General features: G+C 36.5%; 2 protein-coding genes across 2 annotated transcripts; one reads left to right on the top strand and one right to left on the bottom strand.

Moving 5' to 3' along the window:
* Nucleotides 1–4,048: 4,048 nt before the first annotated feature.
* On the top strand, nt 4,049–13,759 carry LOC112045351 (epidermal retinol dehydrogenase 2). Its single transcript, XM_024081499.2, has 7 exons — nt 4,049–4,199; nt 6,525–6,803; nt 9,343–9,458; nt 9,951–10,070; nt 10,806–10,967; nt 12,056–12,255; nt 12,932–13,759. The coding sequence occupies exons 2-7, from the start codon at nt 6,533–6,535 to the stop codon at nt 13,026–13,028; spliced, it is 966 nt and encodes a 321-aa protein (XP_023937267.1). The 5' UTR covers nt 4,049–4,199; nt 6,525–6,532; the 3' UTR covers nt 13,029–13,759.
* Nucleotides 13,760–14,603: 844 nt separating this feature from the next.
* Nucleotides 14,604–19,480, bottom strand: LOC112045325 (chitinase domain-containing protein 1). Its single transcript, XM_024081463.2, has 6 exons — nt 19,113–19,480; nt 17,877–18,057; nt 17,084–17,290; nt 16,171–16,332; nt 15,356–15,593; nt 14,604–14,776 (listed from the first exon to the last, which is right to left on the bottom strand). Exons 1-6 carry the CDS (start codon nt 19,365–19,367, stop codon nt 14,635–14,637), a joined length of 1,185 nt encoding a protein of 394 aa, XP_023937231.1. The 5' UTR covers nt 19,368–19,480; the 3' UTR covers nt 14,604–14,634.
* Nucleotides 19,481–19,492: the final 12 nt, after the last annotated feature.

Genomic DNA, 19,492 nt, shown 5'->3' with positions numbered 1-19,492 from the left:
AGTTTGGTTCATTTATTTACTGTAAGTACAGAATAAATACACTGTTTTGTTTTGGAGTACGACTACGAGTTAGTAATAGGTGCCCACAACTCCGCCTGCGGAACCAATCCTTTTTTTTTGGATAACTTGTCCTTACATTCGATATTAAAGAGCAAGCCTATGATTAATGCTCCAGACTTTGCCTGATCTACCTTTAAAACCGCATGAAAAAAAAATTCGTTCGTAAGATTAGCGCAAAAAGTCTGAAAATTCTAGTCTCTTCTATCAAGTTTTCTTGTACTATCTTACTTTAGTATAAGTACCAATATTATAAAGAAGTAAAGTTTGTGAGGTTAATCTCTGAATCTACTGTACCGACTTTCAGAATTCTTTCACCATTAGAAAATCACGTTATTTTTATGGCTATAATATATTATTCCCGTATTCCCACGGGAACGGGAACCACGCACGCGGAATCTAATACCTACTGTAATATAAAGTATAGATTTTACTACTTATTGAATAGGTAGGTAGAATAAGTATGACTCGTATTAATTTATCCTTAATGTTTTTGAAGGCAATGACGCCTACTTAAAAATTTGCTTCTGCTTGCTTGCGAATTATTCTGTGAAATTCGGTTGTTGTTTTTCAGATATTTTATTTTATAGATTTTTATTATACATGTGGTTTTTATCAAACAGAACTCTAGAATTCTAAATAAAATGTAATTGTGAAAATTGCATAACGATCGTTATTGCTCTCTTTTGTTACTGTATCGACAGTGTGACGTTTGACGGCCTCCGTGGCGCAGTGGTATGCGCGGTGGATTTACAAGATGGAGGTCCTGGATTCGATCCGATTGAGGTTTTCTTAATTGGTCCAGGTCTGGCTGGTGGGAGGCTTTTGCCGTGGCTAGTTACCGACAAAACATGTGCCGCCAAACGATTTAGCGCTCCGGTACGAGGACGTGTAGAAATCGAAAGGAATGTGGATTTCATCCTACCCCTAACAAGTTAGCCCGCTTCCACCTTTGATTGTATCATCACTTACTACCAGGTGGGATTATAAAAAAAGAACACAGTAACAGAACAGAAGCAAATTATATAAGTCGTGAAGTAGATAATTTTTTTTTATAATTTATTCGGAATAACTACAGAAAATTATGTCTCGACGATATTGACTTGACAATACTTTGTCGACATTTGAGTTTTAGGTTAAGGTTTAAAATGCACTCCTAGTTTACAGTTAATCGCTTAGTTATTCTAATGACGCAATTTGTTAGAGGCTACCCTACAAAATCTAACAAAAGCGATCTTGTAACTCACGAGTGAGCTGTTTAACGCATAATTTACATTCTCAGACTCTGTTTATGTAAGACCTGAAATATTGCGAATACTTACTTCATTCGATCCGCACAGTTTAGTATTACAACGGCTTTTGTTTATAAAAAGTTAATTAAACTACAACAAACTTATTACAATTAATAAGTTTGTTGGTACTTACCTACATTTATTACCAAAGCAGATTAAATAAAAAAAAACATTAGAAAACCTTTAGACTACGATTAGGTAGGTACCTAGGCCTATTATTATCGAAACAGACTAAGTATGGATAAAAAAAATTAGTCATCCATTTTTTTGTTAAGAAAAGTATAACTTGGTCATACGATTTTTTTTTCAAAACAAATCAAATCAGTCTTGTGTCTGCCACTTGCGTTTTCAATCAATCAGACAATTCACAAATTGGGTACGGGACACCTGTCACACTGTATAATTGTATCTGCGTTGAACATTTTGGCTCAACTTAGCAACTAGGTACCATTTTAAATATTGCTAACAAAAACTTTTTTTTTTGGCATAATCATGTCGTCCCCAGACAAGTCTTCAATTTCGTCAGGATATAAAAAGTATTGCCTTTAAATCACTTGAACTTACCAAACCAAACGCCTTAGCGTCATTGAAAAGTCGTCCGGCCTCGATTAATGAGTTTTCTACGAGAACTGAATACAGATGCTCCTATTGGCTCGCGACAACCTCGCTGTAGGTACCTAGATATTCTAGTTTCCATCTGGAATATATTATTTATATCTATAGATACTAGATGTGATGTTTACCTACCTACATTTTCGAAAGATGGTTTGGTTTCGGTACTAATAGTACCTAAGGTACCTACCTACCTAGCTTCTTCTCTTGTACCTAACAAGAGAAGAAGATCTCAACAGAAACATGGTCATAAATTCCAAGCAGACGCCGCGCGGTTTCTCCTGCGTGGTTCCCGTTTCCGTAGAAATATGGGGATAAAATATAGTCTATAGCACTCTAAGAGAGTGTAGCTTCCCAATAGTGAAAGAATTGTTCAAATCGAATAAGTGTAATTTTAGAGCCTATTCAATGCAAACAAACAAACAATCAAATCTTTCCTCTTTATAATATTAGTATACTCTTGGACGTCTGCGCCTTCGTCCGCCGTTAGACCTCTATAATCCAAGGCAAAACTCGGTCTTAGAGGACGTCTATTAAGTATAAACTACCTCTCTGCCAACTTTAATCTTTGTACGTTAAGCGTTTTAAAGATATCGTAATGTGTGACCTTTCGCTTTTATACAACTATGTATAATGTATATACTAGCAGAATCTGTTTAAAATGTTATACAGACGGCCTCCGTGGCGCAGTGGTATGCGCGGTGGATTTACAAAACGGAGGTCCTGGGTTCGATCCCCGGCTGGACCGATTGAGATATTATTCATTATCCAGGTCTGGCTTCGGCCGTGGCTAGTTACCACCCTACCAGCAAAGACGTACCGCCAAGCGATTGAGTATTCCTGTACGATGTCGTGTAGAAACCGAAAGGTGTGTGGATTTTCATCCTCCTCCTAACAAGTTAGCCCGCATCTTAGTCTGTATCATCACTTACCATCAGGTGAGATTGTAGTCAAGGGTTAACTTGTAAAGAATAAAAAAAATACTTATATACCTACTGCCCTCACTTCACAGATGCAAAATGATCATGCCTACTCTGCGGACACATTTAGAACCTGTTCTATTGGAGAAGCAATTTTTCTATTTTGTACAGTTTATACATATAGTGCTTACCTTAGTCAAAGGCTTTGTGTACAACACTGTCTGTACTGTACTATATTGTAACAATAGACTTGTAACTACTGCTATAAGTATCTAGTTGTACCTAGCTCATGTTCATTCTTTTGTAAACAAACAATCAGCCAAGAATTATAATTCTCTTTAAGAGACAATGAGAATTTTAATTAGCATTGAATACCTACCCGCAATAATTATATAGACATCTGCGCTTTTGTTAATATTGAAGATTAAAGAGATATCTATTTATTATACTTACTTATTTAAATTTATGTAATGCGTTTACCTAATACGGATAGATAGAGTTATTTAAATGCAAATCTATATAACTTTGTCTTATTTGTTTATTACAATCACTCATTGTAATTTCTGTACACTATTATTTATTTATAGTTCTAGAAAAATATTATATTATAGCGTTTTTTGTATTATTATCGTTGACTTAGGTGCCATTAGCCATATGCAATAATACCATAAGGAGTTATTGAGGTTCAAATATTGCGTGTACACCATAGATGCAAGAATGCCCTGCCTACCCTTAAGACTCATTATGAACCCTGCATTTGGCAAATAATCGCCTATTTTGTAAGTACATTTTGTTCATTGTGCATACCCTAGTTAACAACCCTATGCACGTCACTGGTAGCACATCGATATTGGGTATGATTCCCGTTAGCTGAACTATTGTCTAAAACCCTCCCAGCACAGGATTTTTGGACAATTAGAAGAATAAGGGATTATTGTATTGGTAATGTTTACCTACCTATTCTATTTACCAAAAAAATAAACAACCTTGAATAAGAGAAAATCGTAACTACCTACAAACAATAGGCATGTCTAATTTCATATTTAAAATGTAAACGATAAAAAATGGAGCACTTAATACCTCTAAACAAAATTGCATAAAAAAATGTATGAAATAGTTTGCATTTGAAACCATTAGAGCCATAGGAAGTGTAGAAAAAATCTTCATAATGATGAATACCGTTACTGGAGAAAGCTACGTAGAGAAACAGCGACTCGTAAACTGCGGGCAGTAGTAGGTCGACCGGCGCGTACGCAGCGCCTGGCAGCGATACGCAGTGAACTTGGATATTTCTTACGGATTACGAGATTTATTAAAGGTCAGTAACATTGTATTATTTATTAATTAATGTTTTTTATAAAAATGTAGTATAATCTTAACACAAAAAATCATCGAGGTAGGTAATCAACTAGGTACGTACTATTGGAAAAAAATAAAAAATATTATAATAAAAGTATTGTTTTTACGAAATACATCTACTGGTAGTAGTTTCTGGTAGTTTTGGTTTCTATAACGAACATACAGACAGACGAAAATTTTACTAATTGCATTTTTGGCATCAGTATCGATCACTAGTCACCCCCTCATAGTTATTTTGGAAATATATTTCATGTACAGAATTGACCTCTACAGATTAATTATTTTACTTAAATTACACGGTAAACGAAATAAAATTAGATCTAGGTAGATTAATTACATTACCAATCTAAAGATAGGGTGTTAGTATATTATTTGAATTCAATTAATCAACCCTTGTAAAGAAAAATAGCTACGTATGTACATAGTATAGGTACCAACCTACGTATTCTATTTTTTTTTTTTGAGATATTAAAGCCCGTATTAAAATGCGCTAACTGTTAAAATATTTACTTCATTTGCCTATTTAAATAAATAAAACATATTAGACCGGCCTTAAAATAAAACTGACATCAATTTGTAAACATGGAAAACTTTCCTAGACACAACTTTCTATTTATACAATCAACATCGAAACATCAAAAGTAGGAACATAAGATTATTATTATAAGTATAATACATGTCTTGTTCTTGTAAAGTTAATAACTAAAAAAATGAGTTTTCGTTAAATTTTCAAGACTAATTTTTATTTCTGTAAGAGAAATATTTTTGGGCAAAATTTTCCTCCCCTAAAATCCGCCGGTCTAAGCTATAGTCTACTTAAGCTGCTGCTTATTATTTTCTATTTTTTCTATTCTATAACTATAGACTAACGGCAAAATTCTCACAAAAACAGTATTTTTAACCTAATTACCCCTGTTAATTATTGTCCTTACAATCTACTATGGGCAACAATCTATCGGGTCAACGTACCAGAGAGTGAAGGAGCCTAACCTTGTTCAAATTCAAATAGCAAACTATAGCTATAAAAGCGCATTTTCTATTGTTAGTAAAGAAAACTTTTGCCGTATGCCATGTTTGCCGTGAATCTAATAATTTTTACTATCAATAGACAAAATTATTATAGGTCAATCGCATTGTTCATCTTCAATGTCTTGTTGGTCTTAGAGACTTTCGAGAGGGCCAGGGTTCGAGGTCTGGCTATATAATATTGAGCTCCTCTTTCTTCCAAGAAATTCTTAGAGTCAGCGCCAAGTTGGAAAGTTGGTGTGGTGTACACTCCCGTACCTCGCCGAAAAGCTGGGTGATAATTAATTACGGAGTAATTTATCACGCTAAGCCCGTCAACCTGCACTGGAGCAGCGTGGTGGGTCTAAAGATCAATTTGCTTCTTCTAAAACCTGGGCCATTGTATTAGGTCATTCAAATAAACTGTGACTGTAGCCATGTTGCACTTTGATTCTCTTTCTACAATCGCAAACGCTCGCAAATTAAAAAATGTATGGGAATGATATTTATTATCGACAGGCGATCAAGTTATCGATCGGATCTGTCATTCTCATACATTTTTTTACTTTTCAAAGTGTTAGCGTTTGTAGAGAGAGAATCGACGTGCCACATGGCTACAGGCCCTGATAATGAGGATGTCTATCCGTCTTATTGAAGAAGGCAGCAAAGTCAAATGTTTTTACATGATTATTATTTGCCATTATTTGTCCAAACAAACTAGGCGAATAGTACTTGTAGAGCTTACTGTGCCGTGGGAGACTAACATTCCGAAGGACCACAGTTTAAAAGTGAATAAATATTATGACCTAACAAATGAACTAACTAAAAATGGCTATGTAGTTAGTCTGTACGCCGAAGAAGTAGGTGCGAGAGGATTACCAGCAAAATCTCTCTATAACTTGCTTATATACCTTGGCCTCTCTAGAAGTGCAGCTAGTTCTATATTAGAACGAGTATCCAAAGCTGCTCTAATAGGATCTTACCAAATTTGGATAGGTAGGGAGAACAACACGAGCAGAGAAGGGGAGTGTTGATCGATCGTCAAGGAATTCCTTAACCCTACATCCAGTAGTCACAAGTTCAGGACTCTGCTCGGAGTCTGCTGCTCTACCACGCGATGGACCCGGCACCCGCACGGTGAATCCATGGAATGCTAAGATATTTTCTCTCATAATGGCAAATAAATCCTTCAGCTTTAATGTGACCTTGTCGTTTTTTCACAACATTGTTAAACTTTTTTTATGGTTTACTAACTACTTACTATTTTACTATATTTTAGCGACAACAATGTTGGAAGGCACGAAGATAAACACGCCATCACAAGTATCAAGCATATTTGACATTGCCAAAGACACAGTTCTATTTCTCGTGTTATCATGTTACTACATACTGGAGTCACTGTTCTGGACACTAGTACCGAACGTACTGAGGCCAATGAAAAGTCTGAATGGAGATATAATTCTAATCACTGGAGGCGGCGGAGGAGTTGGCAGGCAGTTGGCCATCAAGTTGGCAAGACTTGGTGCCAAGGTGGTTTTGTGGGACATAAATAAAGAAGGTAAGAACCTACTTATTATTTTTTTTTCTTTCAAAATAAGTAAAAATACAGATTGTCACTATAAATAGCGTTGTACAAAATCGTGAATAAATATCTACATATAGGTAACTAGCGGATGCCAGCGACTTCGTCCTTAGACCTCTTTAATCCGGCCCTATCGCAAAATCCGTTCTTAGTGGATATCTACTAACTATAAACTACCTCACTGCTGAATTTCAGTTTTGTTATCAATGACCTTATTGTGTTAATTTTAAATTAAAAATTGTGCATACCTAAATCATAAAAAATATTACGAAATATAATGTAATTTAAGAAATTTTAAACCTCAAAATGGGGTTTGTGTTTTCTATTGTATTCCATTCCATTCCATCCTATTCTATTCGACTTTCCATACAAACTTTCAACCCCTATTCCACCCCCTTTTCTTTTTATTTTAGGGATAAAAGTAGTCTATGTTCTGCCCCAAGGTTCCATTTATCATAATACCAAAATACACTTGATCGGTTTATCCGTTTACTCATAGCTATGAAAAGGTAACAGACAGACAGACTTACTTTGTGTAGTTATAATATGTGCGTGAATTTACGCACATTAAAATAATTTTCCTACAAAAAGGTTAAAGTTGCCGTTTATACGATTTCACTTAGCAAGGTGATTTGAGATAGATACGACGATTAATACGCTTCATTGTAGATCAATCACTCGTATCGAATACCGACCTACATAATGAATATTGCAGCACCTATTAATTTGTTAAGAGAAATAGTTTCATTTTATATGTACGGGAGGAACCTCAAAATTTCTTTTTAACTTTTAAATTTTTTTTTAAAACATAAGGCCATCTGCGGTCCTGAATTCCTGACACAGTGATCTTAAGACATAATGTTTATCAATTCATCATACCTTTATTACATAATCCGTAATAAACACATCCATCAGCTTGACTTTTAAAAGTTACGACTATTTCCTTTTTTGTCCTTACTCCTTTAAGATCGGCAGGTCAATGAAAACAGCTTTGATTCGACACATCGTTTATAATTTTATCAAAGAAAAATTGGACTCACTAGAAACTAAATAGCCCACAATTTATAAATTGGTAAACACTGTGAGGAAAATCTATAGCCTACTAATAGAATATATTGGTATAGGTAATATTTTCTTTTTAATACGAGTTAGTAGTCTGTAGGTAGTCACTTCATTGATCATAATTATCAGCGCTGCCTTAGGTATAGGAAGAAGGGATAATAATGGAACTTGAACCATATAATAATCTACCATATAAGTAATAAAATTGTTAATTATAAGGGACGTGATAGCGCAGTGGATATGACCTCTGCCCTCGATTCGTAGAACGTAGGTTCGAATACGGTCCGGGGCATGCATGAAAATTAAATATCACGTATTTCAAACGGTGACGAATAACATCGTAAGGAAACCTACATACCTGAGAATTTTCTTAATTCTCTGCGTGTGTGAAGCCTGCTAATTCACATTGGGCCAGCGTGGTGAACTATTAGCCTCTCATTCTGAGAAAAGACTCGTGAAACACTGAGCCGATTATGTGTTGTTAATAATGAATGATAAAGACCAGGTCCGGGGGCTTTGTTGTGTAAAAAAACGTTCCGTTTAGTCAATGGTAAATGATATGGGTATGGACTCCAATTATGAGTTGCATACATGTCACAACAGGTAGGTAGGTTCCTACCAGTGGCGAAGGATGGAATTTAGATGAAGCTAAGCCGTCCCAAAGAAAAGGATATTCATACAGCGTGATACTAACTCCGGTTTCTCATATAGATAGAGTACAACAATGAGTAAGCATGATTTTTAAAGGTAACCCGGCGGCAGCTTGTATGAACTCTTCGCCGCTGGTATCTACATAATGATAGTTTACGCAAGACGTGCAACAGACAAATAGCCTAGCTAAAGCTAATCATAAATTTTCCATGCGCCTGATCCGAGTCTGAGATTGAGATATAATATTATAGTTTGCGACAAACCGCAAACTATACCACATATTATATCTCAATCTCAGACTGCAATTAGAGCTTAACTAAATCGGAGAACGTACAAATTGCTACATACGTACATTTTGTTATGCTATCTAGGTACGCAATTAAAGCTAACTTTGTATTTTTTACACCTGTGAGATGTGACTATTCGCGTAGGATTCGGTTTTATTTCATTACTGTAGGTATTATTATGTATTCCGTGGTTTTACTTTCTTAAAAATACGTTAAATTGTGTTTTTTTTATAAATACTAATCTTATCATTATACATTGTTTCAATACTTACGCCCGCGACTTTACCGCGTGATATTCTGTTTTTTTTAATCCCATGGGAATTATTGTGTTTCCCGGGGAAAGAAACCTATGTTTTATTTCAGAGTATACTCTATGCCTATTCGAAATGTCAGTCAAAACGGTTCAGTAGTTGCAGCGTAAAGAAATTAGAAACATTCACACATAACACTTTCATCCTTTCGCGTTTAGAATATTAGTGTGTTATATACTTAGAGGTCCAAATTGTTATTTTCAGCACTAAAAAAGACATGCTCTGCTCTCAGAGATGAAGGTTACGAGGTGTACAGCTATGTCGTAGACTTGGCCGATAGAACTGCTGTGTACAGCACTGCGCAGAAAGTCAAAATAGAGGTAAGTTAATCAATAAAAATCTAAATAAAGCCATTTTTTTTTACTGCAGTAATTATGATAGATTAAAGCTAGACGGCGATCTCGTCTGATGTCAATGCCGATATAATCTGATGATAGGTATTCCTGGTAACTTGGAAGGAAATATTATGGTTTCTTTACCATTTTACCCCTGACTCTAATGATTACACGGCATCATACCGCGACAACCAGGGCATTACACAAGTGAAAAGTTGGAGATGCATGCCCCGGACCGGATTCGAACCCTCCGGAATCGGAGGCAGAGGCCATAATCCACTAGGCTATCACGGCTCTCAACTTAACTTCTTAACCATAATGCAACATAAACCACAGTTGGTTTTCCTATGCACATAATTAGCCCTTGAATGTCCATAGCTGGACATAAGCCTTGTATGAACTTCAAACGCCACCCTCTCAAGCCGCCTATAAGCGATACAAGTACTTATATGATTTTCTTTAATGTTATTTTTTCAGGTGGGAAAAGTGGACATCCTCATAAACAACGCTGGAATTGTCTTTGGTGAAACCTTCCTGGATCTAAATGATGCGGCCATTGAAACTACATACAAAGTTAACATAATATCTCATTATTGGGTAAGTAGGTAAAAAGTTAAACATGAATATTTAGAAGTCTGTAAAAATGTACCCCTACTATTTTAGATAAAAAGGTCTTTATCACCTATATCTAACTCCTGTGTTTAGATTAAAAGAGTGACGCCATGTAGGTACCTACGACGCCAATTAAAATCAAGCTTGTAGAAAAGTCGTATTAAAGTTTGGAAATTAAATGCATTATATGACTGACTACTTAAATATGAGTATTGTTAAATATACACAACAAAAACCCTGGCTGAGTCTTTTTTGTGAGTTTTCCCCGGACTAAGGCGCGTTTAGAACCCTCGTAACTTTAATTTTAAGTTTTCGACTCATTATCTAATTACCTGTCGTTTCAAAAGTGCTTGTAAACTAAGTCCAATTGAAATAAATTAATTTTGACTATGTAGATCTAACAGATATGGTATCCTAAGTACCTTCTGAAATCCGAGATAGCACAGTGGATATGACCTCTGCCTGCTGAGTTGTGTGCATTTTAAAGAAACTAAATATCACCTGTCTCAAACGGTGAAAGAGAAACATCGTGAGGAAAGCTGCATACCCGAGGTGTGAAGTCTGCCAATCCTCATTGGGCCAGCGTGGTGGACTATTAGCCTAACCCGTCGCATTCTAAGAGGAGACTCGAGTTCAGCAGTGAGCCGAATATGGGTTGATATGACGAAGTAGGTACCTACATAGGTAGGTAGGTTCTAAAGCAAGTTTCCTGTTTTACAGACAGTGAAAGCCTTTCTCCCCGACATGATAAGCTCCGGCAAAGGTCACATAGTGACAGTGGGTTCTGTCGCCGGTCTTCTCGGCACCTATCGCTGTACAGACTACAGCGCCACCAAGTTCGCCACCGTTGGCTTCCACGAGAGCCTGTTTACGGAGCTACGGGTAAGTCTCACAATGTCTGTTTGTTTTTTCAGTGCCTGAAGACGAAAATCTTCGAACAGTGCGTGTTGCCAGTTACCCGAGACCTGGTCGCTAACTGTGGCCCTCATAAAAAGGCTCAAAGTCACTCAGTGGGCGATGGAGCAGGCTATCCTTGGGGTTTCTCTGCGTGATCGAATCAGAAATGAGGAGATCCGCAGAAGAACCAAAATCACTGATATAGTTCAAGGCAGGCAGGCAAAGAAGCTCTAGTGGCAATGGGCAGGCAATAGCAGGGCAATAGTTCGAAGAGCCGATGGACGTTGGGGCCTCAAGGTGCTGGAATGGCGTCCCCGCACCGAAAAGCGCAGTGTTAGTCGACCTCCCACTAGGTAGACTGAGGACATCAAGCTGGTTACAGGGAGCCGCTGGATACTCGGCGTTACTGGCGGTTTTGGTCAAGCGCAAAAGCATCGCCTGATAGTTCCTGATAGGCAAAAGCAGAAGATGTGGGCGTCTCCTCAGAGACTCGGACCTAGACTTAGAGGGCCGTTCCGGAAGGGTATTTTAGCTTGAGTGTATCAGTCCGAGCGCCCCCGAGATAATGAGTCTGTTTGTGTTATCGTGGTATCGTGGTTTCTTAAGTTAACTAAGGGCATTGCAAAGGGAGGGCAGGGATGGCTGCGTAGAGATTCAGAAAAAAATATTAGCATATTTCAACCGCCCATTACAAGGTCTGAGAGGCAAAAATTTCTTAGAAGAAAGAAAAACTCAGTATCTTTTATAACTCCACCCAAGATTCAACCCGGTATCTCGTCATCCGAAACCATATAGGCTGACCACTGAACCAACGACCGTGTAGCCATCAAATCCAAAGCAGCAGTGCCGGATTAAAGTAACTTGATGGATTTCAAACAGCCAGTCCACCATCTTGAGGAGGCCGCTATATTGGATTTGTAATGACGTTTCTTAGCTAGTCATTCATTGTCATCAGAACTCAGAGCGTATGCAAAATTTCATCCTTATCGAAGACGGACGGTAAGCGGGCCAAATTAAGATTCCAAGATTTTCTAATATAAAGCGTGTAAAAATAATCTTCTTGATGCTTGCAGGCTCATGGTCACAATACAATCCACGCGACCCTGGTTTGCCCGTACTACATCAACACGGGCATGTTCGACGGGGTGACGCCGCGCCTCATGCCGATGTTGGAGCCCGACTACGTGGCCGAGACCATGATAGACTCGATCCGCAAGAACGAGGTCAACTGCATCATGCCCGGCTCCGTTAGATACTTGCTGCCTCTTAAGTGGTGAGATACGTTTGTTGAATACTCCACAGGAATTATTGCCTTATTTGGACGGAACTGGATAGGGGATTTGGTTCCGTAGGACGCGTTCACGTTGCTTGCTTGTGGTATTTTAAGGGGCAATCTCAGAACCGATTTTGAAAATTCGTTATCCAATAGAAAACCACGTGATTCTTTATCCAATAGAATGAGACATTCGGGTAAATACTAATTAATATCTAATGTGTAAAAAGTAAAAACCAAAAACTGACTGGATGTTTGCAAAATAAATAAGTTTAAAAAATTTCAAAAGCTACTAAAATTCTTTTATCGTATTTAGATGAAAATTCATACAATTTTTGCTTCTTACAGTAAACGTGACATTTTTCAATAAATTAACTATAAGCATAGACGCACAAATAACAAAGATATTTGTAATTTTGTTTAAACGGCCATACAAATCTAACGATTAGCGAATCAACGACGTCATTAATTTGCGCCATTTTGTATGGGGCGTTTTTCAGGATTTCTTCCTTGTTCGAAAAATTATTATAAGATTTTATTTACCTACTATCTCGCAATCACGGAACATGCATTTGCAACAATTACTGTATTTATGAAATAACTTCGTTTCAAGTTATTTGCCGGGAGCTATACCTACTCGTGCTAGTGTAAAATTATCTTCTTCATCTTGTTTCAGTTTACTCCCAGCAAAAATGTGCTGGGACCTAATGCACAGGGTGATGAAAGGGCCGCAGTCAATGATGGAGCTCAAAAAGAAACCCGCCGTAGTGTGAAAAATATTTCACGTTGGTAGCATACCATAAAATATTTACTTATATCTAAGTACCTATTAACATTTTTGTATGTTGGAACATTGGTACAGACTAAATTATTTTTTTACAATATTGTCAGTAACATTGATCACTTATAAAACTATACTAAAAAGTAAGTGTTTTATTATTTATAATGTAGGGATTTTAGAATTTGAATTTCAAAACAAGAGACTTTAATTTATTTTTACTTTAACTTTTACTGATTAAAAGATACTTTTGATTGAAATTATCGATCATTACTATTACTGGTACGGTGCCGTGGTCAGATTTATTTCTCCAAGTTAGAAATATATACTCAGAGGCACAATTGTCCTTTAATATACTCGTGTCATATTAAAGTGGGCGGATAATTGTGCCTCTGAGTATAGCTACATAAATATCAATAAAACAGTGCTTACATCAAGAAGAGAAACCTTGAGAACTTTCTCAAGGCACACTGGAGTATGAGATTATTTTACGAAGGAGTGCAAGAGTAAAAATTAGTAAATAATTTTGAGGCGTAGACTACCACCAAATCGAACGCCAAAAATAATTTGGTAAACCAATTAGACTTTTATCAACCATCTTTAAAAAAAAACACATTATTTTTAAAAGTACCTTCTTATTATGTAAATAGCAGCTATCTAGAAGACTGAAGACTATATCTATGTAGATATTATGTTTTTTAACAAATAAACCAATTTTAAAAAGAATTGCTTTTTTTTCTTACATAAGTACCTACCTAATTTTCATTTCTCATGTACTTAATAACATTATGTATTTAATTTATTAACTTGTTTTTTATATTTCTTTAGAAAGCAACCTAACATTGAAGCTAACTCGGTACTTACAGTGTAGGTACTCGTATAATATAGTACAGTGCAACTAATACCTACTCCTACTAAAAAAGAAAAACTATAAAGACAAGTTGCACACTCAATGAGAACATACTAAAAGCGTATTCGGGAACATCGCAACATGATGAAGAAACCTGGTACAATCTACAGAAGACACTACTTTTAGCAGATTCAGAAGCGGATAACAAAAAATAAAAAAACCAACGTCGAACAAAGGTTAATTCACAATATATGTCAGGACAACTTAATTAACAAATCAAACCGTAACCAAAACAAACCCTAGAATGAAAGAGAATGACCTTGAGTGGAGTCGCAGACTTTTGACCGTTGTATGTAGGGTTAAGGACGTCCTTGACAGTTAACTAAACAATCCCCTTTTCCACTCAAGTCACTCTCACCGCCCAGTAGCCCATAAAGAATTACACAACAAGAAATGTGGACGGCTCGAACGTCACGAGCATACTGAAGCCTCATATCGCGAGTCGTTTCCGTCAACCGTTCGCTACCCGTCTCTAGCTCCCTACTATTTACGGAAACAAGTCACGCCACCTAGCGTCGGCACGAGCCAACACGAGATCGAGCGACGTCATATCCGTCTCAGACTACTATTTCCGAAACTACACTAACGCCTGCACTTAACGCCTTAGATTGTAGGAATAATGAGAAACTAAAAAAAGGGATAAAAGAAATAAGGCATTGATTACAATAAATTATTATTTATTAATATCACATTAAAGTAAGTCGTAAAAGTATGGCAAACCTTGTCCCAGCTCCCATATTGCAACGCCCGTACCAAACTCGTCTGCTAGTTCTAGCCTCTTCTGTATGGAGAACAGAGTTGGGAAGAATATCTTCTTTGCTCCTTGGGATGTTCTATAACAAATAATAAACATAGTTATTGTTCTTCAGATTTATATTAATTGATTATGAAACACGCCTAAAACTCACGTGATACAACAGTTTGGTTCGTGCCGCGTTGCAAGAACCAGCTCATGACTAAGGGGCCCGTATGACCCCCGTAGAGACTTAACTTTAAACCGACAACAATGTTTTTCTATTTGTTTTTTATTTTATAAGTTAGCCCTTGACTATTTCACCTAATGGTAAGTGATGATGCAATCTAAGATGGGAGCGAGCTAATTAGTTAGGAGGATGAAAAATCCACACCCCTTTCGGTTTCTACACCACAAAGTACCGGAACGCTAAATCGCTTGGCGGTACGCCTTTGCCGTTAGGGTGTATAACAAGCCACGACCGAAGACTCCCACCAGCCAGACCTGAACCAATTAAGAAAACCTTAATCGGCCCAGCCGGGGATCGAACCCAGGACATCCGTCTTGTAAATCCACCGCACATACCACTGCGCAACGGAGGCCGTCAAAAAAAGTTTGAAGTTGCAGGAGCAAAGTTAGTTACTCTCGTAAAAAGCCTTTTATAATGGAAAAAACTTACTTAATTTCAATATAGTTTTCAGCAGTATTGTTATTGTAGGATATAACTTGATTTGCTTTGGCATTCTTCAACAGCTCGATGTACTCTGTACCAACTATAGGACCACCGCCGTTTGCCGTGTACGAGTTCCCATAGAAATTGAGACCCAGTAATATTTTCGATCTCTTTGATGGGTTCTCTTCATTGCCTATAAGTTTCTCAAGACACAATTTCATCCAATACAATGGTGCATTAGGACCTGTAAAAAAAATGCGATAAAGTTATTTATGTCACTCTCATGTAATTAGGGATGTTGCACAATAGACAGCATGAGTGCTGCAATGGCTAACTACATGCTGTGGCATACAATATTTTTTCGACAACCATGAAGAATTAACAAAACTTGGTAAACAATACAATTGGTGATGGGAATGGCCTCCTCGATTTTGTAACAGTGTGGCGTTCTAGATTTTGTCTCCTTATAAGGAGGCCTGAATTTTTGAAGCCAATGCCATAAAACTGTTTAAAAATTAAAAAAAAAAATTGTTGTAGCATTGTTTACCTGTGTGGTAATGAATGTTACCAAACTAACTGTAGCAATGAATAGCTTTGTTATATGGTTTGAGGTTTTATATGAGTACATTAGGAAATGGGAATAGAAAAAATTGTTTTTTTTAGTAGAGGTTGAGGTAGACCTTGTCAGGAGAAGTATCATTATTTTCATAAACTGCATGGCTATCAAGTGGCTTAAAGGAAATGGTTGCAAGTCAATAGTCTGTCGGCTCTAATGAACTATGAACTCAAAGCTATTTCAGAATACTGCAAATAAATCTTACCAGGCTTTTGTGGATTAGAAAAGTCATAAGTCATGACAGACACCGCATTCACATATGGATATATTTCATTAAAGGCCTGTATGAAGAACTCATCACTGGGATACCCTCGGAAGGGTGGATACACTATTATGAGACTTAAGTTATCTTCTGTCATCTCCAGACCTGTAGAAGGCGTTAATAAATTAGTATTACTAGAACAGCTTATCAGGCTAACTATAGGTTCCATAAGAAGGCTCAAAGTCACTCAGCGGGCAATGGAGCGAGCTATGCTTGGAATTTTTTCTGCGTGATTGAATCATCAATGAGGAGATTCGCAGACAAACCAAAGTCACTGACATAGCTCAACGAGTCGCGAAGTGGCAGTGGTGATAGCCCAGTGGATATGACCTCTGCCTCCAATTCCAGAGGGCGTAGGTTCAAATCCGCTCCGGGGCATGCACCTCCAACTTATCAGTTATGTGCATTTTAAGAAATTAAATCTCATGTAACTTAAACGGTGAAGAAAAAAATATCATGAGGAAACCTGCATACCAGAGAATTTTCTTAATCATTTGCGTCTGTGAAGTCTGCCAATCCCCATTGGGCCAGCTTGGTGGACTGTTGACCTAACCCCTCTCATTCTGAGAGGAGACTCGTGCTCAGCAGTGAGCGAATTTGGGTTGATAATGATGATGATGGCATCATGATGACAGACAGTTTTGAATTCCAAGTCAGGTTCTTATTATAATGAGGTCTACTACAATCATATATTTTGGATATTTTGTGCACACCCATTTTGTTTTCCTTCCAGCTCAAAATCCCATTCACAAAGTGAGATACTATAACCTGCCAACTACCAATTTGGGAGGTATTAAAATGTATTGAAATAATATTTTACCTAAAAATCAAGTTAATAAAAATCATTGCTACATACCAAACTGTTGTATAAATTTCACAGACTTATCAATATACTTTCCAATCTGTGATAATATTTCTAAAACAATTCCATTAAAATTCCACTGTTTGCATGTTTTCTTTACTTCAGCTATGAGAGCCTTTTGCTCTGTAATTGATGTGGGTTCCATGAAAAATGCCTTCAGGTCAGCAGGTTCCCAATTTTCAAAAAGCAGTCTTGGCACAACTGCAACAGAAAAAAGAGGATCTTAAGTTGTTTAGAGCTTTGTGCTTGTTATAATTAGGTCTCAGTTTCAGTTAGGAATTAATATATATTATAATCTAAATTATGATTGGACTATGCAATTACAGATCTTTAGCACCAGGGTTAGGGTCATGGGGAGGGCAAAATAATACTGAGTTTTTATTTTTCTAAGATATTTTAGTAAGAGTATAGAAGTGTTACAGCCATGTGCTTCAGTGATCACAATAATTTCTTGTAAGATAAGACACATAAGTACTTGATAATTTAGATTTAATTACAATTGACAATAGATGATAGAAATAATTATATCCAGGTTTTGTTGTAGTTGCATTGCTCTGAAATAGGCATGCATTTTGAATACCACAAACTGTTGACTGCACTGTCATTTACACCAAATTACTGTTCATATAAGGAGAAGTGATATATTTTAGCAAAGTATCTGTGCAAATTATTTAGCAATAATTGTATAATATAAAATAAATATTAGAGCAAATGGAGTTTTGCAGCTTGCTTGTATCTTTCTACCGAATAAATATCTTATAATATTTTCTAAAAATGTATTACAAACTTTTTAAATCACTAACTGAGCCTTTCTGTTTTACAGTTTTCATCCATGCATGGTCAACGTCGTGTAAGCCAGATATAATATACACATGTGGACTCTGCCTCTTGATCTGCAACCACACTGGCGAGATGTAGTTAAACTTGGGCGCCCATATTTTTGCTACATCGTAACCTTTGTTGTTCCACTAGAAAGGAAATAAAAAAATATAATTTTTTAAATACATCTTGAAAAAGATTTTACATAAATCTGTGAACATGTGTGACCGGAGTGTTTTTAAAGGCTAATAAATAGGCAATGTGGAATGTTTATCAACAAACAAATTAAAAATGAGAGTGTATAATTATTATTATTTTACACATAATAATTTTAATTAAAATTTTATTAAATTACTTAATGACAATAAATTTCATTAATAAGCTTAGAACAATTAGATATAGTTAATATATTTTGGAAAACATTTTATGGAAAACAATACATAATCACACCAATACTATAAAGGTGAAAGTTTGTGTGTAAGTATGTTTGTTCCTTTTTTACGCTGCAGCTATTAAAGCAATTTGGCTAAAATTTGGAATGTAAATAGATTTTACTCTGAAGTAACACATAGGCTACTTTTCATCGTGGAAAAATCCCACGTTCCCACAGAATTTGTGAAAAACTGAATTTCACACAGACGAAGATGTGGGCGTCCGCTAGTTTTAAATAAATTAGGTTATGAAAGGGCATGCATTGTCTATTCCTACCTTCATTGTTAAGGATGTTTAATGATAAAGTGATTTTGGATAAAAAATAGGGTTTTAGAAGTGCATTAATTTTTTTACTTTACAAATTCATCATGGGCTACATCACCAGTAGTAGTAAGACAAGACGAATGTCTTAGATTTCCATAGATACACAGTGCAGGTCCATTGTGTGGCAGAACCTAGTGGGAGTTGTAATATTAAGGGGATCCTTCATAACATGTTACCACTTCCTTCACTGTTCATTCTTTCTTTGTTTTTCCCTTCAAATTAGTTCATTTGTCATAATACTTATTCACTTATCACTGCCACTGAATTATGCGAGTATACCAAATTAGAGTCTAATGAAACATTAGGAAGTGGTTCGAATTTTCCTACCAGGAATTGAAACATACACTATTCAGATCAAGTTAAATAAACGCTGATATTACTTAAATAATAAATTGTAAAATCTAAAAACGCTATTAGTAATAAAATATGAGTAATAAATATAAATTACCGGTGTAACATAACCAAGAATAGTATTTTTGAAGTTACGAAGCGACGTCTCCTGATGGTAGGTGGCATGATATTTAAGAATATCCTTAACATATGGGGTCTCTACGACCAGCTTCCGATCCAAAACATTGTTCTTCCGAGAACCCTCTTGAGGTTTTACACCTTTTTGAGACTTTTTATCAGACGGTGGCGACAATGTAGCGAGACAAACGTTCGATATTATTAAAATTTGAAATAATGCTGCAATATATTTCATCGTGAGCACAAAAATGTAAACATACAAAATCTACGACGAAATGATTTACTTTAAAATTGATTCGAATAACAAACAAGCGGCCAGCCGGCACAGGCAGCAGCACAGATCACATAGAGTAGTAGGCC

The sequence above is a fragment of the Bicyclus anynana genome, chromosome 19 (genome assembly GCF_947172395.1).
Source record: "Bicyclus anynana chromosome 19, ilBicAnyn1.1, whole genome shotgun sequence".
NCBI lineage: Eukaryota > Metazoa > Arthropoda > Insecta > Lepidoptera > Nymphalidae > Bicyclus > Bicyclus anynana.
Note: the sequence above shows the minus strand (reverse complement) of the source record. Positions and strands in the feature narration are given on the sequence as shown.